A 27,871-nucleotide genomic window follows, 5' to 3' on the forward strand; every position below is an offset into this window, starting at 1 on the left:
AAAAGACCAAATCCCTGAGGAGGATTGTCTTTTCTTCTTTTAAACTGCAGTCCTTGTTACCAATTAATGGCAGACCTTCTTTGTTTTACTATAAAATAAAGAAAGTGTATCATCTAGAAAGAAACTAACTGATATTTTGAAGATAAAGAATATACATTTTTACCATGAATTGAACAAAATATCAAGGACTGTGTCTTTAAAAGATATTTTAAGGATATCCATTGGGAAAATGCTCTTTCTGCATATAGCAGATATGGACTTATTTGTAATCGTGATACCTTTGTGTGCATGTGAACCTTTGCAGCACCTAATGGGCCTCCCACCGAATTAGTAGTGTTCAACGAGACCACCACCAGCCTGAACACCCGGTGGACTCCGCCTCTGGGCCGAGTTCAGAACTACAGGATCACTTACGTCCCCACAGCTGGAGGCAAGACTCAGACAGTAAGTCACACAACAGTAACACACTTAATAACAGTCATTATTTCTTAAAAAAAAGAAGCTGCTGTGGTGGTTGGCTGTGCTGAATAACTACTTGGCTGTAAATCAGTCAGCTGGTGATCCTGACAGGGAAATTGTATTATTTATAAAAGGCTAACTTGGTAATGTTGATACATTTCCATTTATTGGTTATAAGCAGCAGTGATTGGCTTTAAAATATGAGCTACACACTCCTTAGTCCTCTTTTCCTTCTTCATTGGCCTTCAGTTTTCTTAGCCAAACTGTGGTTCATGGCTTCTTGGCCTCTCACCCAGTCAGTGGATTAGTTTCTTCCTCCAGAGCAGCTTTGTGTCCATGATGTGTGTAGCTGCAACTCTGCCACCGGTGTTGCATTATTTTAGTTTATTTAAAGTCCAATCTCCTAATCTCTTGTTTGGATACGGCAGCATTGATGTGGACAAAACCCTTCCTACTTTTTCTCAGTATTTCCTGACGCTGCAGACTGTCCCCCGCTGGTCATGCATTTTTGGCCGCCTTACTAAATGCATAAAAGTCTTTTTTGGATGACATCTGAATTTTTGGTTTTGCTCTGTCAGACGTTTCTCATTGATTCCACAAGCGAGAACTGAAAACGAGACAGTGGAGAGCTAAACAGTGCCTGTTCCCATACACAAGATCACAGACTGATATTTGCACCAACGACCTGTGAAACAACCCTGTGAGCCAGTTTTAAAAGTTCCAACCAAATTCCTGTGAACTACTTGGCACTAATAAATGTGAAAAGTTGCTTCAGAGAAGTCAAATGAAACCTTACCATGACACATTTTGAGGTGTGCGTGTGCGTTTGTACATGACGAATAGAATGCACTCGCCCAGTCAGGTCAGTGTGTGTGTAATGAGAGAGTACTGTGCCACGGGTGTCGTATATTATACAGTCGATTATGTTTAAAGTGCTGCACAAAGATGCTGCGTTCACTAATCTGGCTATTAGTTCCCTGTTTTTTTGCAGCGGTTGTTTTCACCTATTTTTAGAACCCAGATGGCATCCAACACTTTTCATCCCGGAGAAGGCAGCTACAATTCTAATCGAATTTTCTTTCCTTGTAATTTACGTTGTCAGATGTTTTGTACTGCTCGGCAGGTGGTATGTCGGTCACCTGTTGACCATTAGTTTCCCTTTTAACACAGGTAAAATGTTTTCCTCTTTAGAACTTGTTGTGCCGATTGACTGGGTGATATGATCCTGAAAGGTTGATGGAAAATTGGAAGCTAACACTCTAGCATTAGCCAAATTGTCTTGGTTCACTTTCAGATTTCAACAAGTATAGCTCGCCCAGAGAGTTTTGCACCAGTTCGTCTGGGACAGCATGTGTGTTTTTCGGGAATCCCTCACACACATTTTGCACAAATAATAAATCTTCTGTCCTTCTGTTTTTGTTTTTTTAATGATTAAAGATTCTGACATTTAGTCGAGAAAGCCTGAGAGAGCTTCACAAAGACAAACCAAATCCAAGGAGGATTAAATCAGACAGATACAAACAGACACATTCATTACACCATTAAAATCCACATGCTAACACACTCTGTTAGAATGAACTCCTCATAGATCAAGCTATAAAAGCAGCATAGTAAATGTATCATCAGTCATAACAAGACATCCGCCTGTTTCAGTCATCAGCATACAGGTTTACCTTGGCCAGTGTACTGTCCACTAACCATGTCTAAAACCACTGAAAACATTCCTCCTCTGAAATGTTGACAGCCTCGTAGTTTTCAGATATAATTCCTTCCATCAGGTTATTGATTTTAGGAACCAATGGAGAGTTATGAATCAAAAACAGATGGAATAACTTTTCCCTCTATTCATAACGGTTGTTTTCAAAGTTCCAGCATGAATGATATATTTTGATGTCATTTGATGAAAGAAATTCTAAACTCCTCTCAGAGGATGAGTAGACAAGTTAACTTTTAACCAGCGAAACTAATAAACGATTGTGCGAGAAGCTAAATCCATCATATCTTCATTCAGTATGATCACCATGGGTTCGGTATCAGTAGCTGATTGAGCTGACATGTATTCTTCCCTGACTAGACCCAGGTCGGAGGGAAGAAGAACACTGTCCTGCTCCCCAAGCTGACCCCTGACACCGAGTACTCCATCAGTGTGGTGGCTGTTTACGCCAAAGGAGTTAGCCCGGACCTGAACAGCTTTGGAAAGACCAGTGAGTTGTGTACCATCTTGTTGTTTACCGTTGTTGTCGGTGCAGTAATAACTGTATCATACCTGTATGTTACTCCAGAGCCTTTGGGTGGTGTGAGGAACCTGCAGGTGACCGACCCCACGACCAGCAGCCTGAACGTCCAGTGGGAAGCTGCTGAAGGAAACGTGCGTCAGCACAGGATCTTCTACGTCCCTGCAGCTGGAGGAGAGGAAGAGATGGTGAGCAGGAAATTAGCCCTGCAGCTTGTTTCTGTAAACTACAAAACGAGACTTGCATGAAATGTCCAGTCACAACGACCTGATGTAAGTCCTGTCGTACTTCTGTACAGGTGCAGGTATCCGGCAGCACCTACAACACCGTGCTGAAGAACCTGCAGACCGACACCGTCTACACTGTTACTGTGCTGCCTGTTTATTCTGCTGGAGAGGGACAGCGCATGTCTGAGAACGGCAAAACATGTAAGCACTGCGTGCATGTCGTCGCCGGTGTCGGTAACACGTTACGATGGTGATCTATACAAGGACGTTATTGTGACGTCCTGTGAAGATAACTAACAGGGTTTAGAAAAGCCAAAATGGACAGAAAAAAAGTACTTCTGTGAATGAGACACTCCATAACGGCAGTGGGATTTTTTTTCTTGGTCAGGAATCCATTCATGTCTTTCCAGAGTGAACTTACTGGCCCTCGTTGCTGGCTCGCTGTCACTGGATGTCAGAAACCCTCAATAAGGCAGCAGTTATAACCGACTCCTTTCATGATATCATCCGAAATCCTTTCAAGACCTTCAAGCCAAACCAACCTGATCAAATGCCAGTTGTTTCTCAAGAAGTGAATTAATACATGATAAATTCACACTTTACTTGTGAAATGTAACGTGAAAAATAAGATAAAATAACAATAAAAAGCTCTGTCAGCTTAGTTTGAACTTGGTTGAGAAACATGGATTTTACAGTTTCTCCCACAGTTTAACCACCAAACTCTGCTGGGGATGAGTCAGCATTTTGTGGGGTGATTGCGTAGGAAGGAATTCCTCTGAACTGGCAGCATTATAATGGTGTCTCCTCTTTCTTTACCGTAATATTGTCCATTTATAGGTTGGAATGAAGGGTAGCGGTCAGGATAATGGTGGGGCTGGGGAATGGGGGAAGGGTTATATTGAGTATTTGGCTCCCCTTTGGGAAAAAAAGAAACAGGAGGGTGGTTAGAAATGAATGGAGGGCATTATATCTTTTATGGCTCTCAACTTACTTGGCAAGGGTCATGCTCCATGCGTGCTACTGTTACCCCCATTTTCCCTTCTGAAGCAATGGTCCTTCGTGTTTAAGTGGCCTTTTCCTAACCAAACTCGTACACAGTATGAACAGTTCGAACAGCTCAGATAGCTACTAAACTTTTTAACGCTTGGGAAATTGCTGCCACTCTAGATAACCTTGGCGTGTCCCTTCAAATGACAGTACTTCAATTTATTCTCCACTTATTTAATTAAAGAAGTATCTGCTGTCACTGTTTGAGCCCAGACAGTGTTAATTGAGCCTTAAAATTCAAAGCAGCTTTCTCGGCAACAAGCTTTGGTCTGTGAAACTTTAAAAGTACGGAAGCTCGCTTGCTGTGTTTTTCCCTCCTGCATTTATGGGGTTTATAATGGGGAGCGGCACAAAGCCTCTAAACATCTGTTTTGGTTTGTTTTTTTAGAAGGAAAGCTTCACACGGGGCTGCACATACGCCTTGTATATCCTTTTCATTAACCTTGAGGGCACTGACAGGAAGTGTCCTGTTGATAGCACTATTGTTAAATGATGTCTTTAACTTGTTTCCATTGGTTACTGGGGAGTATTGTTCCCATTTTACTGAAATGTTCTCATGTCGTCCTGCTCTGGCTTTCCACAAAACCAGGGAGGACGGTGTTTAGTAAACGGAGACAAAGGGAGAGTGACAGAAGCAGCAGTTAGGAGATTCACAAAGGCTTCATTTAGACATTTGTAAATAACCCCTATGAAACTATTGTCAAGTTGAACAATTGAAACACAAATAGGAATATAATACACGCATTTGGGGTTCATTATTTTGGGTGTTGTGAAATTGTTGGTTTTAGCCTCTAATTTTCTCGGCATTTACAAACCACTTATGTTGCCGGCCTTCACGTCACCCTGTCATCACTCTTCTCGTCTCTTTGTACCCTTTCGTGCTTTACGACCGTCATCCTAACCTTTTACTTTCTTATCTATGTCTCTGTCTCAAACGACCTTCTTTGACAGTGGAGCGCAGCCCCGTCAGGAACATCCAGGTTTTCAACCCCACGACCAACACTTTGAACGTTCGCTGGGAAGCCGCCACCGGGCCGGTGCAGCAGTACCGGGTGGTCTACTCTCCTGTGACTGGTGCCAGGCCCTCCGAGTCGGTGAGTTTCCATCCACTGTGTGGGAAGTAGTGTAGCATAGCACATGTATGCAAAGAAAACCCATGAAGAGTAGGTGTACAATAACAAATACTACAACACAAGTAAAGACGCTGCTAACGTCCTTGAATCCTACATTAAACCCACACAAACACAAACACAGAGGAATTCACCGAGGAAGAGGACGACCACATCCAGTTCTGTCTGTGTGAGCACATGTGGCCCGGACAAAACAAATCTTTATTTGCTGCCTACCATGTGTCAGGGTATTCTCTTAATTGTCACATGCAATTAGTCTGTTCACCCAATAGAGCAATGTGTTTGTTTGCATGCATGTGTGTGTAGTTACTGCCAATTGGATTTTTTTTCTGTAACAAACTACTAAAGTTTAAAACCAAGACATGTTGATTAAAGCAGAAATTCTTTAATTGCACCTCCTGCTCTCCACACAAAATGCACCATCTGGCATCACAGTGCCCACATCTTCACGCGTAAAGGATTTCTGGGTTGCTTAAGGAATCAATAAAAAAAAACTTCTAAAGTGTTACTTTTACATCCCACCATTAGCTTCAACATCTGCCAGAAAGATTGCAGCATTAGGAACAGTTTCTTCACCAGGTCTTTTAAAAGTGAAGTATATCCCTGTGCATTGATGGAGAGGCTCACTCTGCCTTTTTTCCTATGTGTTAGCACATTTATGGCAGGTTCAGGCCTTTTCCATGGCCAGAGACAGTAATGTGAGTCAGTGACAATGTGGTCTTTTTCAGCTAACACCAGCAAATTTAACACGAGCTGGAGATTTGTAGTACGAGCGATCAATGATATTATTTTTACACTGATGCTGCTGAGCACGGAGAGAAGACAGCAAGTGATACAATCAAAAGAGAAATAAATGAATAAGAAGACATTGTTGTATTTACACGTGAGATGAAAACATGGCGAGCAGACACCCAGCTGTCCAACACACCACCCGGCCACCAAACGCTGCTGCTCAGATGTTCTCCACCTCCGTCACTCCCTCGTAGAGGTCATCACCAGGCCAGAGCCCTCCAGGAGCTCTGGCCTTATTCTGTCCAGCTAAGCAACCCAAAGACAAAGAGAGAGAGCGAGTGGAGGTAGCCCGAATGTAATCAGCTGTCTTCACTGTCCAACTGCCCCCCTCCCACCACCACACCTCCGAACATCAAAGGAATATTTGGCTTCTACTCAGTGCTGACAGCAAAGGGCTGTTGAGTAAAAGGGAGGGTTTGAAGGTAGAGTACAGTCCATGCAGCTGTCAGCGGAGAGGGGAAAGGTCCTTGTTTGTGTAAGTGTTGCTCTGCGTCATTTCTGTCCATCACGCCACAATGGCTTTTTGTTAAAACGGAAAAAGAAGTTAAGTTCTTTGTTAGATCTTACACATATAAAGGCACTGAAACTCTTTAAGGATGATGAGTCCTGACGTGTTTGGTGTCTCTGCACAGATTGTGGTACCAGGATCCACCACCACGGCTCTGCTGCAGCAGCTGCTCCCAAACACCGATTACAATGTTGGAGTTGTTGCCCTGTACAGTGACGGTGAAGGACCTTCCCTCATCGAAGCTGGAAAGACATGTAAGTACCTGAGACGAAGTAATGTAGGCATCAAAAACCTTCACCTGTACGTATTAGTAGTTGCTGATAGCCTCATTTCTTATCACATGCAAAGACAACACCTGTGAGATACAGCTGTGTTTGTAACGAACGGCACAAACAAACACTTTTTCCTGTTTCTGTGCTCAGTGCCCCGAAGTGGCCCGAGGAACATGCGCGTGTACGACCCCACCACCAGCACTCTCTCCGTCAGCTGGGAACATGCAGAAGGTCCTGTCGTGCAATACCGCATCACCTACGCCCAAACCACAGGAGACCCCATCGAGGAATATGTAAGCATGTCCATAATTCCACGTGAGAGTTTTAATAAACGGTCCTCACTGTGTAGGCCTGGATGAATGAACCAGCTCTCATTAATCAGAGTAATTCATGCAAATGTAACTTATTCACCCAAATATGCCCTTAATTTGTTCCTTCATTCATCCTTTTCTTAACGTGATACGTCTCATGTCTCGTAGACTACGGTCCCAGGAAACAGAAACAACGTGGTCCTGCAGAACCTGGATCCTGACACGCCTTATAATATCAAAGTGACTGCCATCTATGGTGATGGACCAGGAGGAGAGCTGGAGGGAGATGGAACCACAGGTACAAACATTCCCCGTCTTTGCAACCACGTGTGTGTGTGTGTGTGTGTGTGTGTGTGTGTGTGTGTGTGTGTGTGTGTGTGTGTGTGTGTGTGTGTGTGTGTGTGTGTGTGTGTGTGTGTGTGTGTGTGTGTGTGTGTGTGTGTGTGTATTATTTGAACTAATTCAGAAAAGGCTTCAAATCAAGCGTTTGGAAAGGCATATTCAGGATATTATTAACTTTTGTACACACACATGCAATCAGCAGAGAGCAAACATCCAAACAGACAAGTCCATTGATTAGGTTCCTGAATTGTAGAACGCTGGCAAAAATGGAATAATTGGCATTCTTGACTTTTTAAGAAGAGCCTCTGCCAGAGTTATGATCTGCCTGTACTCCGATCAGGCAGATCTCATACTTGCTGTGCTGCCCAGTCTCTTGCATAATCTTTCCTTTCAAACAAAAGAAACATTATTACATATTGTAATGCTTCCCTGCTCCATGAGGCAGCTTATTGTCTTATTGTTTTTTCTTGTAATCTCTTTAATGTGGTGGAATTTGTCATCCCACTGATCACGCAGATATTACTTCATAATTCAAAAGTAATTACGAGCAATGAACTATAATAAAGTCATTATCCTGCTGACATATCACAACACTCACTGAAACTCTGGAGTTCAAAGCTCCTGCATGCCGTTGTAGTGAACTTTGCTGACTGTGCTCTCTTGTCTCGTTTGCAGTGGGTATGCTCGGCCCCAGGAACCTCCGTGTTTCTGATGAGTGGTACACCCGCTTCAGGGTGTCCTGGGACGCCGCCCCCTCCAGGGTGACCGGATACAAACTTATCTACCAGCCTGAAGGTATGAACGGAAGAAAATACATTCTTATTTTTACTGCACTGACAACTGCATTGCTTCCAGGCACTTATATAATACTGAGATCTCTTTTTCAGGCTCTGATGACACCCAGGAGGTGTTTGTCGGAGATGTGACCACCCACCAGTTGAACAACCTGAAACCTGGAACCACCTATGACCTGAAGGTGCTGGCGCAGTACAACACAGGCATCAGTGCGCCTCTGCCTGGTCAAGGCACCACATGTAAGTTGATTACTTGTTGATTAACAGGCACAAGTGCGCTAAATTGAGTGGATGGTTCCTGTGTTGAATAGTAAAATAGGTTTTGAAGTGGACTTGTACTGCTCGTACTTACCATGCTCTCGTTTGCTTTCTTCTAGTGTACCTGAATGTGACAGACCTGAACACTTACAATGTTGGTTATGACTCTTTCTGCATCCGATGGGCCCCTCACAGAGCAGCCACATCCTACAGACTCAAAGTCAATCCTTTTGACAGTAAGTTCTATTCTCAGTTACACGAGACAATGACAAATGACCTTTCTGAATTACTATACTTTTAATTTGTGAGATTAGCACACTGAATCTATTTAATCTGGATGCTCTTCTGTTGTTCCCTTCTTCTCCTCAAGCCTCTAAGAGCGGAGCTCAGGAGATCACAGTTAGAGGCTCAGAGAGTAATTACTGCTTTGATGGCCTGACCCCCGACACTCTGTACAACACCACCGTGTACACCCAGACTCCCAACCTGGAGGGACCTGGAGTCAGCATCAAGGAAAGGACATGTAAGAAAATGTCCACCGTGCCAGTTTCATGTCTCACACAGTTGAACCTGTTGGTAAACGGAGCCTACAATTTATTTTTCTCACTTGCATATTGTTTTCCAATTTCATGCTGCTGTTTTGTATTGCAGTGGTCAAACCCACCGAGGTGCCGACCGAGCCGCCCACTCCCCCCGCACCAGTGACCGTCCCCCCTGCGCTAGATGGTGAGGAGAGCTTTAAAACCTGTTAGCAAAAGAGATAACTTCTGTAGACCGGCTGAGAGTTGCCATCAACACTGTTTTACCTGTTCTGCAGTGTGTAAAGGTGCCAAGGCAGACCTGGTCTTCCTCATCGATGGATCCTGGAGTATCGGAGATGACAGCTTCAACAAAGTCATTCAGTTTGTTACAAGCATGACTGCAGCCTTCGACATCATCAGCCCGGGTGGCATGCAGGTCAGTTGTTTTTAAACCTCATGTCTTCATACATTTGTTAGTCTGGGTATCGTCACCCTCTGATTCTGTTTTGTTCTCTTTGAGCAGGTTTCATTTGTGCAGTACAGTGATGATGCCAAGACTGAGTTTAAACTGAACACCTACCACGACAAAGGAATCGCGTTGTCAGCTCTGCAGACAGTCCGCTACAGAGGTGGCAACACCAAGACAGGTACACCGCTGGAAAAAGAAAATCATGCTGGAGAAATAAGTGCTCTGAAGAGGATGGATTGTTCAGATCTTCTTCTCTTCACTTTCATTCAGGCATTGCTTTGAAGCACGTCTATGAAAAGGTATTCACCTCCGACAGCGGCATGAGGAGGACCGTCCCGAAGGTGCTGGTGGTGGTCACGGACGGACGCTCCCAGGACGATGTCAAGAAGAGCGCAGAGAAACTGCAGCATTCGGGTATGTGTGGACTTCATCACTGCGCTGTGTGTTTGTGTTTGCATTGTATGTGCAGTGGAACAGTGGAAATGGTTGTTCACATATTTTGATTGCCTTCATCAGAGCCAAAGCTTGTGGCTGATTTAATAAACTGTTGTAATAATCCCCTTAGTGATGGAACTGCCTGTGGGTTTTTTACTTGGAAGCTTAACAATGGTCTTTGTTTATTCTATGTGTGTGTGTGTGTGTGTGTGTGTGTGTGTGTGTGTGTGTGTGTGTGTGTGTGTGTGTGTGTGTGTGTGTGTGTGTGTGTGTGTGTGTGTGTGTGTGTGTGTCCTTACAGGCTACAGTGTGTTCGTGGTTGGCGTGGCCGACGTGGACATGTCAGAGTTGAGAATAATCGGGAGCAAGCCCAGCGAGAGACACGTGTTTGTGGTAGACGACTATGACGCTTTCGCCAAAATCCAGGACAACCTGATCACCTTCATCTGTGAAACAGCCACTTCCAGTAAGACAGAGACTCATATATTATTAAACCGCTCTTATAGTTTAGTATTTCTGTATGCCAAGAGGAAAACATTATCGTTGACTTTTTAGTTTCTATAGTGGTTGATTAGTGCACCTGCAGAGGTAACAGGAAGCTCAGCCATTGATGTTCATTTAAAAAAATTTCCCCTCGGGGATTAATAAAGTATATACCTACCTACCTACCTACCATTTCTACTGATCTACTGCCAGAGGAAATGTATAAAGAGACATGAATCGCATTCTTTAAACTCTCATCTGTTTTTCCAACTCCTTGTAACTTCTTGTTGTGTTTCAGCTTGTCCTCTGATCTACATCAATGGATTCACCACGCCTGGTAAGCATACAACGTCCCCATACACCATACACATGAGCTAATCCCCAGAGAGCCTGTTGACATTACTAACATGATATTATCCCATAATGTAGATAGAAGCTTTCAATGTTTCTTTTTCTATGGTCTTGACATGACTCCCGCTGTTCACCCCTTCTAGGCTTCAGGATGCTGGAGGCTTTCAACATCACAGACCGAACATTCGCTGGCATGAACGGCGTGTCCATGGAGCCGGGCTCCTTCAACAGCTACATCGCCTACAGGCTGCACAAGGACTCCTTCCTCAACCAGCCCACCAAGTAAGTATGCTGAACAGCATTTGTGTGAAAAGAGAGGGAGTGTGAGTCTCAGTTTGTGCACTTTCCCAGGCTATTAGCCTTCACACCAGTGTACTATAATACTGCCCAGCCTACCGTCATTATTCACAATGATGTTCAATAGCCTCAGCAGGCTGGATGGTTTCCCTTGTGCCTTTTGGCAATAAGCCCACAGCCGTGTTTGTTGTTGGAGCTTCTTGAATATGCAGTGCTGGCAGAAACAAAACAAAAATTGTTCGTAGAATTAAAGATTCCCTGGACCGTCCAGAGTTTTGTCTCTTTATTGGGCTTCATTTAAGTGGTCAGAACTTCTGGAGCATCCAAACTTTTTTGATATGTTTATTATAATGCGACCACAGTGTGATTGGGTGCAGCCGTTGACTTAATTCACACAAATGGAAACACTTCACATGAGAGGAGACCGAAAATACTTTCAATGTGTGAGCAATTTAGGCAAAGCAATCATTTACCAGTTCTGCAGTCTGTGTGACACATTTGATCCTCAAGATTTAAAATGAATTATCTGACTGCTCGTGCAGCGAGGGCCCAGTTCTCACTCATGACTCACCGCGATGTATATTTTTAACACTTACAGGGAGATCCATCCGGAGGGTCTTCCCCCAGCTTACACCATCATCCTGCTCATCCGCCTCCTGCCAGATACACCTTCTGAACCTTTTGATATCTGGCAGATCGCCGACAAAAACAACAACCCCGAGGTCGGGATCACTGTCAACCGTAAGTCTCCTCTCATGTCTCGGCCCTCAGCTGGAGGGACCAAACATACACACAGCTATACACTATATTTACAGAGAGCTAAACTTCACGGATTTCTGTCTGACATACGATGAAGGAAGTGGAAGTATAATCACAAACACATATGACTGGCTTCAATCCACCGTTTTGAGTTTGATTTTAGTTTTGCCTTTTTATTCTTTCAAAGACAGCTTTCTTTCTAAATAAGTCTCTTTTCCAAATGTGCATTTCCACACATGGTACATGCATGCAAATAATTACAGGAATGGCCTTAATCCCTTCTAGCCTCCACTTTATCCCTTCCTTCTCCCTCCAAGCATGTGTTCTCTATAGTCCTGTCTGCTTTGCGTGCCACTGCATCGTAACACACTGTCAGGGACTCATCAAAGGCTCTGCTCTTTTCAGCTTCCAGCAAAACACTCACGTTCTACAACAAGGACACCCGAGGAGAGATCCAGAGAGCCACGTTTAATGAGGAGCAAGTGAAGCGGGTTTTCCACGGGAGCTTCCACAAGGTAAACACACTCCCCGTTCTTAAAGAGGGGAGTCCTGTGTTCACTACATGCAGGAGTGAGAGTTGTAAAACTTCGGCTTTCATGTGAAAGACTGATGATCTGTTGTGATTCATTGTGGGCTGATTCATTCGTTTCACTTCCTTTCACAAAAATTGTGTTTACATCCTTTCATATGCCTCTCTATGACTTCAACAACCTCATTTAGTTTGTCTGAATTACCTTTTAATGTGAAGTTCTTACAAACAGCCAGTTCCATGTTGCTGTATCATGTTACCTGTCAAAAGATCTCTATCAGTCTCAGAGCATCATCCTGCTGTCAACATGGTCTTTCAGCCTTTTTTTTTTTTTTAGGATTTCACATTAAGCGTTGTTTTATTTACTGCATGGACAGTTAGTTTGATTAATGGCTTGTTAAGACTATAAATAAGTTTAAAGAGAAGTTGGAGGGAAATTCTGATGCCTCAGTGACTGAGAATAATGTGCAAGCTGTTACAGTTACTCGTGGAGGTCCGACCACACCGGGACTGTAGAATATCCTGATAGTTGTTAAAGTAAATTCCAAACCTGGCTGCTCCAAACTGTAGTTTTTATTCGGTTACAGCTTGAGTTGGTTTCCAAAAGTAAGTCAAAGAGTAGATTCTAAAGTCTGCATATCTTTCTGTTAAATAATCAGAAAGGAGTTCTCCAGTGATTTAATGTTGCACCGACAGAAAGTTGGGGACACACTTTTAAAAAAAAGAGTCTCCAAATGTTAGAAACAACCAAGATATCCCAATTTATTTGTTCACAGAATGGATCATTATCTGAGTGATATATTTCCACACAACAGCATCTCCACATTGGATTTTTTCTTTCTGTTACTACAACTCTGATGACATCACGAGTAGTAATCCCCATGATGAGTTAGCTGTAGGACTTTTCAGTTGAATACAAATTACTGGCCGAATAATGCAAGCTTTGCAAACAAAGAATTAAATGGCTGAATCCAGATGTTTATAACTGTCTTAAAGAAGCATTTTCTTAATTCTGAAACTGATCCATGCCTCCATCTGGCCTGTCTTTCATGCGAGAAATAAAGCTAGAACTCCCGTAGCTGGCGCTTATTGAAAGATTCATGAACATCAGCTACTCTTCAAATAATCTGTCAAAACCTCTCCTCTTAAAATATCCACCTACAGTGGTAGTATTGTTTCTCCAGCTCTTTGTTTCTCTTCAGCGGTTTAACCACTATATTCGGCCCACATGCCTGAGATAAACAGCATTTGTGCAGTCTCTCTCGGGGCTGCAGCGAGAGGTAAAAAGCGATATGAAATGTGGACACGTCCAACGTGACGCAACAGCGAAAATAAAAGATCCTCTGTAATTTTTACCACAGTGGGATGTAGAGAGTAGAACAATGAAGGGCAGTATATTTTCATACAAACCTGCAAAAACTTAAGATGCTGAATTTATCGCTGGAGGACAAACATCTGCCTCCAGTGTCTCCCATGTCACGACCAATTCAATTTGAGTTTGTACTCGAGGACAATGCGCTGCATATTTAGTACACAAGTTCCTTTTCTTCTAATTACTAAGGTAATCAAAGGGAACGGCCTTTTCAATGTACGAGGGTCTTATCCGACATCAAAGTTCGCCCACTTCCTGACATTACAGAGTACAGAGGGATATATTGACTCAGAGATCAGAGAGTACTGTAAATGGCTTTTCAGTTTGACCAGTTAGCATCTACACAACTAATTGTAGGGTAAGTTCATGAACGAATTGGACCGTGGAAAATGTTTGATCGGAACTGGATGTAAATTACATCACTGCTGGTCTAGTTGGACAGCAGCCCGATCTTTGTGTGGCTATGCACGTGTTAGTGTATTAATGTGCGTCCTCTCAGTCTGTGGCCATCGAGGAGACTGGAGTCTGAGTGTGCACTGGATGGCTAGTTTGTGGTGCAGCAGTTGCTGTTCCATGAGCTTGGCGAGTCTGCAGCGGTCTACCTAGCTGCTTATTTGCTGGTCTGCTGAGTAAGTGCCACTGCTGACTGCTGTGGTGGTGTGTGTTTACATGTTGTCGGTGGTTTTCCAACACTTTGTCTGTGGCTATTACAGAGTGACCTCAGTGTGTGTGTGTGTGTGTGGGAACTCTGAAACCAGAGTGACCACTGATGAGTCTTGTCTTACATGGCCGTTGGGTGTATTGTTGAGATTGTGATGAAAATCAAAGCACAATCAGATGAGAAGCTTTAGATTAATCAACTAGAGCTTCGACAAACCATTATTTTCATTTTCTGAGTTAATTGATAATTTGTTAGATCTCATATTTCACTTCATGTGTTGGCGCCACAGTATCGGCTCAGAGATTGCTTCTAGAAATGTCCTTTTTTTCCTTCAGGCTAGTTAATAAAGAGTCACTCAGTTGGAAGAGGTCGTGGGCTACTACTAGTTTAGCATGTGGGAACGTTCTCACATGACTTCAGCAGATGCTAACCACTCACCATCCCACTGGGGAATCCCCTCCCATGTTTGAATGGTGGGAGTCTGTCAAGAAAACCTTCCTGTTAACCGAGGACATTTTCCATAGGTCATAGTGAGTGATGTTTGTGTGCAGAGGGACACTGGTAGAAGTTGGTGTGAGTTGTTGTAACTATTGAAAATTCAGTGATAGTATGCTGCCATGCTGACAGATACACACACGCTATTGTTACGTCCAACCTGTTGAACTTTCCTTTCAGAGATTTGGTTGGAAATGTCGTGCCAATATATGCATACACTAATTAAGACAGGGGGGTTGGGGGTGGGGGGTGGGGGAGTCTCTAAAGGGCTCTCAGTTCGTTGTTGGCCTAATAGACACTTTGACAAATTGTCCTTTGACTGGACTCTTTCTACTCTTCATTTGTGACGACTTTCTTTGAGGCATAAATGTGTCTTCTTTTTTCCCTGATCCGGATTTACTGAATGGAAAATCCACACTAAAAATACAGAAAATGATCTATTAACTTCCATTACCAAAGAAATCCATGGCGCCTTGTCTGTTTGCATGAGCTCGATCAGACATGCGAGCCTTCCCTTTGGAAAGATAAAATGTAAATGATCAGCCCAGTTGGGGATTTTAGCATCAGTCACAGCACTGTTTGCATTAAAACACCTATGTAATGGAGAATCTACGCTGAGCATTGATGGCATTTTATTCCCAACCAAAGCTAACTCAATCTTTTTTGAATTTTTACAGAAAAGACTAACACCTGCTTATTAGTACATTAATAAAATTAAGGCTGTGAGTCTCTCAGAGTTCAAGGTTTAAAAAAAAAAGGTCGCCAGAGCCAAGAGCAATAAAATGGAATCTGAAAGAAATCAAGGAAATATGTCCAGTGTGTTGGAGCGGAGATGGTATCAGCCTGAAATCTTACCAGATGTACTCTGATTGTGTTGAGTGTTGATACAGGGAAACAGTGAAACCGTGTTAACATTTGATGAATGAAAGTTGTTCGTCTGTCAACACACTCTGCTGCAGAGCAGTGGTCACTAGAAAGCCGATTTTCCTGAAGCCTTATTTTCCAATGACTAAAGTGTTTTCACTGTATTTACTTTTCGGTCAGTGAGGTAATATGTAGATGCTGATTATTTGCCATCTCAGTATACCAACCAAAAATGTTTTGGTAGGCCCTCAAGAGCATCATGGCGTGTTATGTCCGTGCCAGGAGGCTGGGATAAACGACACCCTCTCTCTCTCTCTCTCTCTCTGCGGTCCACCAGATAGTTTTTTCTGTTGCCAAGGAAGTCAACTGTAATTTTGTGATTGGTTACCAAGAGCTATGGCCTCGTCTGTGGTTCGTATAGCTTTGTAGAAAGAAATGGTAGTTTGCTTTCCCTGACATAAAGAAAGCTTGTCTGACAGGCAAAGTATGGAAAGTGTAAGACTTTTGATGGCACACCACAAATGATATTGTTTCAAGATGTGGAGTGGGTTCTCTTGACAGGAAACTTCACAATCTGGCACTTTGTCATTCTGTGTTGTTATATAATCACCGACTACTATTAATGCTGCATGGAAATGCCAACGGTTGTATATTTCCTTTTTTTTATGGTCCATTCATCTGTAGAAGCATCAAACAGCCCTCTCGTGCCAAATCAGTGACCACTCCGGGGTAATATCCGAATCTATAATTAACATGGTTCTCAAAAGACTAAACATTTCTAAACTCCAGAAATGATGTGAAAAACATCACCGTCTTCATCAGCTTCAATCAACAGTGTGTTCGCAGCCATCTGGTTACACTTTCTAAAAGATGTTTCATTCTCTTTTAAAGGGCATTCATGTCTCTTCCAACAGACACGAACACCAAACCTAATTTCTCAAAATCTCTAATCTTCTCTGCTGTTTGCCAGCTAATTGTGTTGCAACAAGTTTGGGAATTTTGTATTTTTGAGGTTTATAGTGCCGTGTTTCCATCCTCTCCCTCCTGCAGCTCCACATCAGCATCTCTCCGGAGAAAGTCAAGCTCAACGTGGACTGCCAAGAGGTGGCAGAGAAGCCCATCAAGGAGGCCAACAACATCACAGTGGAAGGCTACGAAGTGCTTGGCAAGATGGTCAAGTCTGGAAAGAGGCAGTCTGCTACAGTAAGTGAAAAAAGAACTCAAACTTGTTAAAACAGGTTTGGAAAAACAACTGTGGAAGAGCATCTCACAGCTTTCCAAAGAGCGAATATCCAAAACCTCTTGTGCGTAACTGCACAATTCAGTTTTAACTGCTCCCAGAGGGTACTGCAAGGACGAAAGCCTGCATCGTTCTATTTCTCCCAGGCTTCTATTGTTGTCTGTTTGTTATGCATTTTCAAGATGAATAGGAGCTGATTTGTGACTCCCTTCGATGTTTTTCTCTTCTCCTGTTGTGTAGTTCCAGCTCCAGATGTTCGATATTGTCTGCAGCTTGAGCTGGATCAGCCGAGACAAATGCTGTGACCTGCCTGCCACAGTAAGGACGTGTCATTGTACAATCATTTGATAAACAAGTCAAAGGTTCATTTATATATAGAATAGGGGATATTTTCCATGTTCTTTACCAAAAACTAGAGAAATGCCCCTGTTCCCCTGTCAGCTGTTCAGAATGAGTTTGTGATTGTATAAAGTGGGTTTACAGCCTGGAGTGCATATATGCTGGTATGTGGTGATTAAGGGAAATACAAGGCCGATAACTGCGCTGCTGTTTGAAAGGAAAGTTGCTCAGCTGGACTGAATAGAACCTTGTATCCTGTGTAATTGTCCTAATTGCACTGTTGCCAGCATGACCTCCCAATTACAAGAAAACAAGTGCTGCTTCAGATCACAGAGCAGACAGTAAATCACATTTATTATGATACAGTACGGTAAACACCGGATGCATGCACATTTAGCCAATTATAAGTAATTCATCTGTAATTTGCATCAGATATTAATACATCGTGTCAATGATTGTAGTGTTATATAACTCATTATGTCAGGAACTCATTTCCAGCTTGCAGCTGTCATTGAGCATTCAGTCGTAAAGCCCCACAGCGAGTCTAAATCCAGTCACATTTGAGTTAAGCCACTGTTCCATCATAACTTTGCTGGGTTTTCTAAACTGTCTCTTCTTCTTAAACTCTGGAGCCGTAGTTTGCCAGGTCATAAAATGGCAATCAAGGATTTTCATTTTTACCCGTCGTGTGCTGTAGATTGTCAAGATGTGGTCTCAATTATCAGTGGATGTGAAATGGACTATAATAATGCTTCTCTAAAGTGTGTGTACATTATTATATATCTATGTCTTTTTGTTTTTCAGAGAGATGAGGCCAAGTGTCCATCGCTTCCCCACTCTTGCACATGCACACAGGACAGCATCGGCCCCCAGGGTCCTCCTGGACCTTCGGTAAAAACAACGTCCCCTCTTGAATGTCTTCATTTCCTCTTCCTCTGTGTGTCTTCACCTCATCAAATTATTTTCCCAGAAGTCATATATGTTTAGAAGATGATGATGATAAAGCCATACTGTTCTCTGCTGTCTGCTATAGATTAAACCAAACTAGGCTGAGGCAGTGTTTTTCTTTTCCCCCTGGAAAGAGCAGTTGAAGATGAGACCAGTGGCATGCAAAGAAATGTGGGCTCGGGGAGAAGTGTCAAAAGATAAATGTCTGTCGGAAAAACAACAGTGAAAAAGTCTTGAGGAGAAGTCTGGAATATGTGTGCTTGGTAGCCTCGCTAAGCCCCAGCGAGGGTTCTTACAGCTCAGGGTTTTAGGGCTTTTGGAATCTGCTCCTGTTGTTACACTCACTCTGCTTCTGGCTCTTCACTTTTCCAGGGCAGCCCAGGTACAAAAGGACCTCGAGGAGATAGAGGAGAACATGGCGTCGCTGTGAGTTAACCTTGACATCACTTTAAGCATGCTGCAAACTGTTAGTTTTTTGGGTTTTTTTTTTTACGGTGGGTTAAGTATTAAACAAATGATCAGACATAATTTACAGCCAATGAAGCTTGCTGACTTTATGAATTGCAATAAATTGCCAGATAATGAGGGTCGGCTTCACGGTGCCGTGGTATTTCAGAAGCTATTGCTGCTCTGCTAACAAATTGCACACGTGAATTCAATTATATTTCTCCACAACTGAATTTAAAGGGGCCCCATGTCAAGTACTTTAAAGGTCCATTTGCCAAAACTGTTAATGTTCACTGTCTCTATCTGTGCAGGTAAATGTCTGATTAGAGTTGTCTTTGGAATGATTTTCTAATGAGTGTTGCTTTGTAACATCTTGTGTGTTTGGATGATGCTGTAGGGTGCAATGGGTCCACGCGGTGAGTCAGGACTCCCAGGCGCTATGGGACCACCAGGTCCACAAGGCCCCAACGGACTTTCTCTACCTGGAGAACCTGTGAGTTCATCTACACTATAGAGAAATACCGTCAGTGGTAAAACGATTCTAATGTATTTGACAAACACTAACAGTATATTGTCCTTCAACTGGTGCTGATATTAAAGTGCAGTTTGTGTGAAAGTTGTACAATAGCTGATATATTCTCCGATGCATATATCCACCAGTGAGTAGGATTTATAACCAACATCAAAACCCCTCCCTCTCCCCTCTATTTCCAGCCAGCCAGAGTGCTCCATTATTTTCTTACCTGCAGATGTTCTTGTCAAAACATGCAATCAATCACAATCACAGACTAAAAGGATAAAACAAAAGATTAAAGCTGACCGCAATTCTCTCTCTTCCTCCTCCTCCACCACCTTCAGGGTCGCCCGGGACCAAAGGGAGATCCTGGAGACCCAGGTCTGGCAGGCCTGCAAGTAAGCACTCCTCTCTCATTTGTGGTTTATGAGCAGGAAACAGGAGACTATCCATAGAGAGCAGCGTTGCTACTGGAGCCTGAATTTAGTCCACATGGCCAGATTGAAACCACACTCAGAGTGGGAGGTTGACTGTGCCATCCTCAGGGAGTCCCACATACGCAAATCAGCCCGTTGATTGACAAATGGTAGAAGACGAGTGATGAAGTTAAATTATTATGAAGTGTGGACTCATGTTACCGAAGGGGAAATAGGGAATGGAACATGTTCTTCTCCAGCATAGATGCTTTTGACGTGGTGAAGACTTAGTCTGTCTGAAGTTTGAGCCTCTTTCACTAACAGTAGAAGTCATCCTGGGGACGTTGTGGACCAAAATGAAAGTCAAATAAAACCACATTTACCATTATATAACCGCCACAGTTCAAAGTTCTTTGAGGTCCTTTAGATTGTTGATATCACTGTCAGAAGCAGATTTGAAGTTCAGCAAGACGCATTTTACATTATGTGGGAATGTTTTGGTGGAAGGCTGATTTTAAGTGGGCTGGTATTACATAGCCATCTCTTGGCCGAACATCCCTTCACTTATCCGGCTGAGGTCATTCAGCCAACTCCCACCATTCAACTGGAGAGAACATCACCGCTGGTTATTCTGGCCTCTGAATAAGCAAACTCAGACATGGGAGAAAGTCCCATTCTGTGATTCTTATTGACAGCTTGTTATAACAGAACTGGATATGCACTTTTCTAGAAGATATCATAAGTCAAGAAAGAAGAGAGAATATTTTCCAGTTTTTACAAGCAAGATGATATATTATCTTTGGCTAAATAAGTGGGAAACTGCAGGATTCTTTCTGTAAATTTGAAGGCGGCAGAGGCATCAGGGAGCTACATAAATGTCCTGTTCTTGATCATTAGCTTCTGATTAACTGCGTCTGCTTTTTTCCCAGGGTCCTCCTGGGCCACGTGGTCCTCTGGGCCCTGTTGGACCGAGCGGAGTGCGGGTAAGATCTACCTCCAGGCCTGCATAGTATACAAAGCATGTTCAAAGCCTATAAATGGATCCAAAGCTTACTTGAGCTCATGTTTTAGACGTCATCTCCCTCTTTACTACACAGAAGTAGTACAGTGTTGTTGTTGCACTGCATGTTCTCAGTTGCGTCAGCCAGAATAATGGAGCCACTACATATCAACATCATTTAGAACGACACACTCAAAGCTGAAACTAATATAAAGTTATGACACTGATGTATTGCATGTGTAGAGTCCCCAGTGTGTTGTAACCCGTGTGTGATTGTATGTTGCTTCTACTTAGGGGCCACCAGGAAAGGAGGGACCATCTGGGCCCAGAGGCCCATCAGGGCCTATGGTGAGTGTGTATGTGTTTGTGTTGCGCAGAAATGAGCCAAATAAATATTCTTTGGTGTGTACTTTATTTCCTGACATATCTGCAACAATTACACCTCTGGCTCCCCAGTTGCACTCTGCTGGAACAGCACATAAAAAGCAGACTATCGTCTCGAGGCTCCTCCACTGTTATGAGAATGGTGCATGCACCTCATTTTCTTTTTTTTGCGGTTTGGAGAAGTCTGAATCTATTTAATCAAGCCATCATGCCAACAGGTGACCTGCCAGCATTGAATTCAGATGGGGCTATACCATCCTGAGTGCTCCAAGAGCCATTACTAGTGCCTGATGGTGATGCTCTCTCTGTGTGTGTGTGTGTGTGTGTGTGTGTGTGTGTGTGTGTGTGTGTGTGTGTGTGTGTGTGTGTGCGTGCGTGCGTGCGTGTGTGTGTGTGTGTGTGTTTGTATCCTGTCTGTATTGCTGTTGTGTGTTTCCATCTACTTTTAGTGTTCTTGGCAGCTTGTGCCACATGCCCCTACACTGCAGATGTAGGCTCCTAAACTTGAAGCCTGTTATGCAACCAGTAACAGGGAGCAAGAGTTAAGTGTTGCAATTAGGTTTACTGTGCAGTAATTCAAAGTAAACACCACTTTTTTCTGTGATTTCTCTTTTTTTCAGGGAAGCCCTGGAAATCCAGGTGTACCCGGAATTACTGGGAAACCAGGGAAACCAGGAGATACAGGAAACCCAGTATGTACTGAATAACAAGGCACAGAGATCTGGTCCAATGACACTGTTTGGTGATGGACGTCGAGGACGTGGATGTTGCTTGTTCTAACGTTGTTCTTCTTGTCAACAGGGAGCTGTTGGCCTTAAAGGAGAGAAAGGAGAGAGGGTGGGTTGTGATGTTCTCATGAAATTTGTACACACCATCTATCATATATCAGCCATGAAAAATGCATTCTCACCATAAAAATGTCTTTGTGTTCCAGGGAGACTTTGCATCCCAGAACATGATGCGCTCCATTGCCAGACAAGTTTGTGAACAGCTTGTGAACAGTAAGCACAACATTTCTTAACCCTCAAGGAATCTGGTTATTTTCAAGATGCACATCTGATCCAAATCCATCTGATTTTGATCTTCGTTTGCAGGTCAGATGAGCAGAATTGACATGATGCTCAACCAGATTCCTTCTGGATATCGTAGCAACAGTCCAGGGCCAGCCGGTCCTCCTGGCCCCCCTGGAAACCAGGGATCCCGTGGAGAGCCTGGACAACCTGGTCGAAGTGGTTTCCCTGGAAACCCAGGTTTACCTGGAAATCAGGGAGAAAGAGGTGCTTTATTTCTCTTCATCTCCTAAATGTTTGATAGTGTTACACAGCAGCAAGTGGGGAAATAATAAGCAAATTGTGAGCGGTAAAATAATTCACATCATGGCGATATCAACTGTGTAGACTGCAGTGTTGGTCCAGCATGGACTACAGTGGACAACAACATAAATGTGTTACCTTGTGAAGTCTACATGTGATTCATAAAATCCCTTTACATTTTCACTCGTTTACAGATGTGGGAATTTTTTTTTTTTTTTTTCCAAAAACTCACTTTATTGGTGTGAAAGGGATTTCTGGTCTTTTGTCTGGTTAATGTAGGTTTGGCAGGAGAGAAAGGAGAAAGAGGATCTCAAGGAACTGGTATCAGAGGACAAAGAGGACCAAATGGGCCACCAGGTAATGCAGTTTTCTTATTCTCCCTTTTCTTGGGTGAAATATCCAGTTTTAGTTAAATCCTCCATCATAATGAGGCAAAGAACACAAGAACCACAGGAAGGCTTTCTGCTGAACATTGTTCAGCTGCAGACAGACTGCAGGTCTCCCACTGTTTGATTTTACAACTTTATCCTCATACTAAAACACAGTTTCACTGACAGTTCTTTCACCTTTTTAGTGCACTTTTCTGGGACACACAGTGTTCCCATTAGTCCAATTAAATTGACACATTCCAGCCAGAGGCTGAAATTTACCTTCAGTGCATGTGTCCCAGGCAACTTCGTTTCTGCAGCTGCACTGCATACATTTTTTGGAGGGATCCCAAACATGTCCCAATTCTTTCCTCTCTGAAGGATTTATATCATGTGTACATTAAACTTATCCAAACACATTTGAAATGTTATAGGGTAAATGGAAGGTATTTACAGTCATTATTAAGCAGAGAATTTCTGTGTCTAGAGTTTAGGAAGCCTTCAGTCTGCCTTTACTCAGGGCCATGATGCAGTTCTAGAAACAACTGCTTAAATATGCTATTAGGCTAATCTGTTTGTTTGAAAAGCTCTCAGTCTTTCCTCAGTTGTAAATGATATCTAATAGTTTTTTCTGAGAAGCATTTCAGCATATTTCCTGTCCCCGGGGAAGTGATTGCAAAACAACAGGAACCTCCTGTTGATTTCGACCCTACAACTCCAAACACTGACATGTCTGTTTCTGTGAATGAAGTGAGAAACAACTAAGGACCAGTGGGAGGAAGTCGACATTGATGACTCAATTTAGTGTGTGTGTATATATGTGTATGTGTGTGTGTGGGAGAATTGGATTCTTGTACAATGAGCTTTCTTTGGTGGCTTCATTGACAACACATGGGCTCACTTAAGGGAGAGAAAAAGAGCAGGGGGAAAATTCCAGTCTGAGTTGTTGCTGTCTAGACAGACGGGGCCGGGGGTAACTCTGCACAGACCCAGACTGCATCTCTCTCTTTTTTTTTTTTTTTTTTTTGTAACTTGGTCAAGCTTTTTAATTGAGCCATTGAAAAATCAAAATTACAGTGCTGCAGCTTGGTGTCCCCCCCTGCTTTTTGACAGAAGGTTAACAGCTGATGTCAGTGAGTTTTTGTGCTGAGCTTGAGAGACTCTCACTTCAAACTGGCCTCACTCACTTTTTCTCTCCAATGTGCAGGGCCACCAGGAGAGTCAAGAACGGGATCCCCAGGTCCTTCTGGCTCCGCTGGGGCTCGTGGCCCTCCAGGTCGTCAGGGTACTCCGGGGGTGAGAGGACCACCAGGACCCGCTGGATACTGCGACTCTTCTCAGTGTGTTGGCATTCCTTACAATGGACAAGGATACACAGGTACGCTCAATACTATCTAGGTCCTGCATGGTAATACATTAGGGAAAAGACTAAGTGTATGCACACTAATTACATTTGCAACTCATTGCACTACTTGATAATGTATGGAGATATGAATGTAGGTGTTCCACAGTGCTGCTTTAAGACCAGCCCCCCTTTGTTCCCTGTGGAGCGTTTTGTTCTGGCACTGAACATAATACAGTTAAAAAAAATAACAGTGGGGAGATTTATGGGTCCATGAAGTCACAGAGTTGAAGATGACAACTAGTTGCGATGTCCACTCACCTCTGATCCTGGTTCTGTCTGCAGTTTCTTCCTGTTAAAAGGGAGTTTTTTCTTATCAGCTGTCACTCGTGAATTATTGGGTTCCTCTCTATAATGTCGTAAGGTTTTATCTTAAAGCCTGAACATGTTAAGTGGCCTCAGGTATGTTGGGGGGCAAGCCTGGTTTGATTGAACCGTCTGGGGGTGCAGTCAGGTTTTTTCGATATCAGTGGACGGGCGTAGTGTCCTCTGGTTATCAGTCAGAATCACTCCTCGCTCCTCCTCAGCTCGTCCAAATATAAACATTAACAAAAATAAAAACCTAGACGGCAATCGCCGATGGACTCGAGGCATCAAAACAGTAGTTTGCAAACCAAATGGTGACTTCATGGTGGGTTGCCACTTAGGCTGAGTCACCATTGCTAAGCCAAGATATGACAACGGCTGTGAGGTAAAGGGTTTAGCCAAATTAGAACTACTACATTTCCATATCTCTATACATTTGATGTCCAATTTTGAAAGCATGTGGTGTGTGATGACTTACTTTTCATCAAATAAGATGCTTATTGCTTTGTTCCACAGAGAAAACTCACATTCTCTTTGAACTATTTTCAGGTTTGGCATAGTAAACGCTCTAAGTCATCTGTGCCGCTTACACTTTGAAGTCCTGTTTCTGAGATGTTTGCCCATTTGCTATGGGGCATGTAAGGATAATCACCAACCACGGACATAATTATTGAACATTAAAAACAAACATTACGCAAGCCAAAAAAAACAAACAAACAGAAAGGAGCGGACTGGCACTAACATCATCTCACAGCTACAAGCTACAGTGATGGCAACCTGCTGGCCTGTTTGCATCTTGAACCACAAATCGTTGGGAAATAGAAAACAGAGACTGAGCATTTCTACGAAGGAAGGAGCATGTACAAATACCACCACAAAACAACTACTAACAAAGAGGATTTCATAACTGAAAGCAATGTTAATGTGGAGGTGATGTCTGTAAATAAAACTAATTTTTTGCTTTGTAAATGATTGTATGAACCAGGACATTTCACTAAAAATCAAGTTAACATCTGTATTGAGCTTCTGCCTCATAACCCTCTGCTTACTTACCACCAGCATAACCTCTGTTTACGACGCCTACGTGACTTATACAGCTATGGTCCAGACTGAAGCATGTTTCATTTGTACTTTTAATCATCAGTGCTAAATGTTGCTCTCCTTTTCCATGTGCCTTTTGTAGTATCAGCTGGTTATTTTACTACATCTTATTATTCAATACCTTGATCGGTTTTTATTCTTAATGTCGTCACAGCATTTGAAACGTACGTTTTTTGGTGCTTTAACAAGCAATAGTTTGACACAGGGCATTTTTTGGAAAGTCCATAGTGCAATATAATTTAAATTGTGCATGTGAAAAGTTATCAAGGCAACCCTTTTTTTGATTGGCCGTCCCCAATATTTTTCTAGCCAACCACTACCAGCCTGAACCTGAGGTAGAGTCTATACCTGTGGAGCCAGCTGAAGAGTTTGAGACAATACAATCACCCGGTTACACACGAAACCAGCGAGGAAAGAGATCACTACCGCAAGACAATACAGAAACACTAGCATCATAGCTACAACCAAGAGCTCTCAGAAATGTACTATTGAAATAACTTCTGTGATCACTTAGGTGAGGACGAAGTGATATTCAGAAAAACTAGTGCTTATATGGGTTTGATACCCCTGGCTATATTGAACATATATATTTTTTTGACATGAGAAAGTTTAGCAAGATGATTACAAACCTACGTTACAAACCTGTGTGCTTGCTAAGTGTTTCCCTAAAGTGTCTGCTTGTAATATAACTGCAAGTGTTTATTCGACTCCAATGTGTAATGCACTAATCATGTGAAAAACAGCAGAAAGTTTGTCCAAAGAAGTACAGTGTGTATGCTTTTGAACACTTTCACACGACCCATGTTGTTGTTTTTTTTGGTCAAATCTCAGTATGTAAAGCTGTATCAGACACTCCATTGGTAAAAAAAAAAAAAAAAAAAAAGAGGACAATTAATTTTATCCCCAAAGACGTGTCTATTGTGATGTTTTGTAAGGCCTGCAAACCCAATGATAATTTGATTTATTGTTACAAACCAAATTCATTCTTTTATTTTGTTTTGTTACCAAAGGTGGAATTGCATGATTGTGTTGTATATTTACTGAGGATTTCTAGGTCAGAATATAGTTGTTTTCTATCAATGCAGTTTGGATTTGGTTGCAAGACTATGGATATAGGATTGCTTTTCTCATGTTTTAAGTAACTGCACATTTTTGTGAATTCCACACAGCCTTATTTTCTTATTTATTTCTGAAACAGAAGAGGCATTTTTCAATAAAACTACTGAAAATGTAGCGTTTGTCTCGAGTTTCCAATCATTTCAGTCTTTGACAGCGGATTTGAGCTTTTATCTGTGCAGTTCGTTGTGTTTACAGAAATAGCTTTTGGTGGTAAAAATGTGCCAAGCTCAGATCCAAAGCTGCTGTTGAAACTCAAAATTCCTCAAGATGAAACAGAGTTTATTTGATCTTGAGTGACAAAACCTGTTCATCTCTACATTAAGGCATTGAGAAATATGCTTTGAAATTTAAACCTTTATTTATTTTGACAGCTTAAGATATTTTGAGTCGTCCAGAAAGTCACTTTGTGTCGGGGCAACAAGCAGGAAAAAAAGAGGGAGTGTGAAAACAGTTTCCAGCATACGAACCACTTCACAGACTTTTACATGCAACCACTTGGCTTTTATCCTATCAGGTTGAAGTGATTATGTGTAGACATCCACGAGGAAACAATGCAATTGGCCCAATACCAGGACTGGAAAAACTCAAAGATTTCCACCCATCGAGCATGCCGAATGGGGAAATAAGAGCAGCATGAGGTAAGGAATCACTGACGCCATATCTGTTTATTGTGATGAAAGGAAAGCATGTCTGAGGAGAAGTTCTGCACAAATTCCAGCGATAACGACTGGGGGTGAGCTATCGAGGTCGAGATCACACACAACGAGCAGACATGGAAAAACTCCTTCTCTGGAAAACCTTTTAATTTCATACCCTGAGATCCTAATGTGCACAATCAGATTATGACTCACTCCTGGAAAATACCTTTTTATAGACGTTAATATTTCATGGGAGAAGGAATTGTTAAAAGGCTCAGTATGCGTGTGTGAACAGCTGCTACATGTTAGTCATAAAGGAGACAGGCTTCAGTGTAAAAGCACTTCACCTACAGAACAGAGCTACATGACAACAAATGTTGAAAACAGTGTCGCTGTGTAAATGTCCTTTTAGGAGGACTTGGTTCTGTGGGAGGACGCAACAAAAGCCACAGCTGTGGTCCCAGTGAACACTTTAAAGCTTTCCTTTACAGTGTTCACAGCTAGTGTTGTTGTGGAAATATGTTCACACCTGTTAGAAGTGATACGCTGTTCGTACAACATCTCAACATCCAGCTCAACATTATCGGAGGCAACACTGAGGCCCTTTAGTTCCCCCTCCTGCTTTTCTTTTCCCACCACAACAACCCAATCATACCGTGATTCCCTACAACCTCTCAACAAAAAAAAACGGTCCTCAGTGATGCCTGATACCATCATGTAACCCTG

At 42.7% G+C, this 27,871-nt stretch overlaps 1 protein-coding gene across 6 annotated transcripts in view; it reads left to right on the top strand.

The window, feature by feature from the left end:
- col12a1a (collagen, type XII, alpha 1a) overlaps positions 1-26,621 on the top strand; it is a 53,773-nt gene extending 27,152 nt beyond the window's left edge. For 5 of the 6 annotated variants that reach the window (XM_069718860.1, XM_069718861.1, XM_069718863.1 and 2 more), the window contains 36 exons: positions 305-444; positions 2,534-2,663; positions 2,742-2,881; positions 2,992-3,121; positions 4,919-5,061; positions 6,522-6,651; positions 6,820-6,962; positions 7,149-7,278; positions 7,998-8,117; positions 8,210-8,356; positions 8,494-8,610; positions 8,745-8,897; positions 9,026-9,100; positions 9,192-9,331; positions 9,419-9,542; positions 9,635-9,778; positions 10,101-10,265; positions 10,581-10,619; positions 10,777-10,915; positions 11,529-11,671; positions 12,095-12,204; positions 16,661-16,813; positions 17,091-17,168; positions 17,994-18,080; positions 18,510-18,563; positions 18,982-19,077; positions 19,443-19,496; positions 20,444-20,497; positions 20,809-20,862; positions 21,519-21,590; positions 21,700-21,735; positions 21,833-21,899; positions 21,993-22,175; positions 22,491-22,568; positions 23,787-23,957; positions 25,698-26,621. In XM_069718860.1, coding sequence (XP_069574961.1) covers positions 305-444; positions 2,534-2,663; positions 2,742-2,881; positions 2,992-3,121; positions 4,919-5,061; positions 6,522-6,651; positions 6,820-6,962; positions 7,149-7,278; positions 7,998-8,117; positions 8,210-8,356; positions 8,494-8,610; positions 8,745-8,897; positions 9,026-9,100; positions 9,192-9,331; positions 9,419-9,542; positions 9,635-9,778; positions 10,101-10,265; positions 10,581-10,619; positions 10,777-10,915; positions 11,529-11,671; positions 12,095-12,204; positions 16,661-16,813; positions 17,091-17,168; positions 17,994-18,080; positions 18,510-18,563; positions 18,982-19,077; positions 19,443-19,496; positions 20,444-20,497; positions 20,809-20,862; positions 21,519-21,590; positions 21,700-21,735; positions 21,833-21,899; positions 21,993-22,175; positions 22,491-22,568; positions 23,787-23,957; positions 25,698-25,846 — 4,088 coding nt within the window. In that variant the 3' untranslated portion in view covers positions 25,847-26,621. Of the gene's footprint in view, positions 1-304; positions 445-2,533; positions 2,664-2,741; positions 2,882-2,991; positions 3,122-4,918; positions 5,062-6,521; positions 6,652-6,819; positions 6,963-7,148; positions 7,279-7,997; positions 8,118-8,209; positions 8,357-8,493; positions 8,611-8,744; positions 8,898-9,025; positions 9,101-9,191; positions 9,332-9,418; positions 9,543-9,634; positions 9,779-10,100; positions 10,266-10,580; positions 10,620-10,776; positions 10,916-11,528; positions 11,672-12,094; positions 12,205-16,660; positions 16,814-17,090; positions 17,169-17,993; positions 18,081-18,509; positions 18,564-18,981; positions 19,078-19,442; positions 19,497-20,443; positions 20,498-20,808; positions 20,863-21,518; positions 21,591-21,699; positions 21,736-21,832; positions 21,900-21,992; positions 22,176-22,490; positions 22,569-23,786; positions 23,958-24,836 lie in introns of all 6 variants that reach the window. The other variant, XM_069718862.1, reaches the window with a different exon arrangement.
- The last annotated feature ends 1,250 nt before the right edge of the window (positions 26,622-27,871 follow it).

Source organism: Brachyistius frenatus, unplaced genomic scaffold (genome assembly GCF_029030835.1).
Source record: "Brachyistius frenatus isolate BFR_SWC_R1_liver_20210118 unplaced genomic scaffold, ASM2903083v1 Contig_201, whole genome shotgun sequence".
In the NCBI taxonomy this organism is placed as follows: Eukaryota; Metazoa; Chordata; class Actinopteri; family Embiotocidae; genus Brachyistius; species Brachyistius frenatus.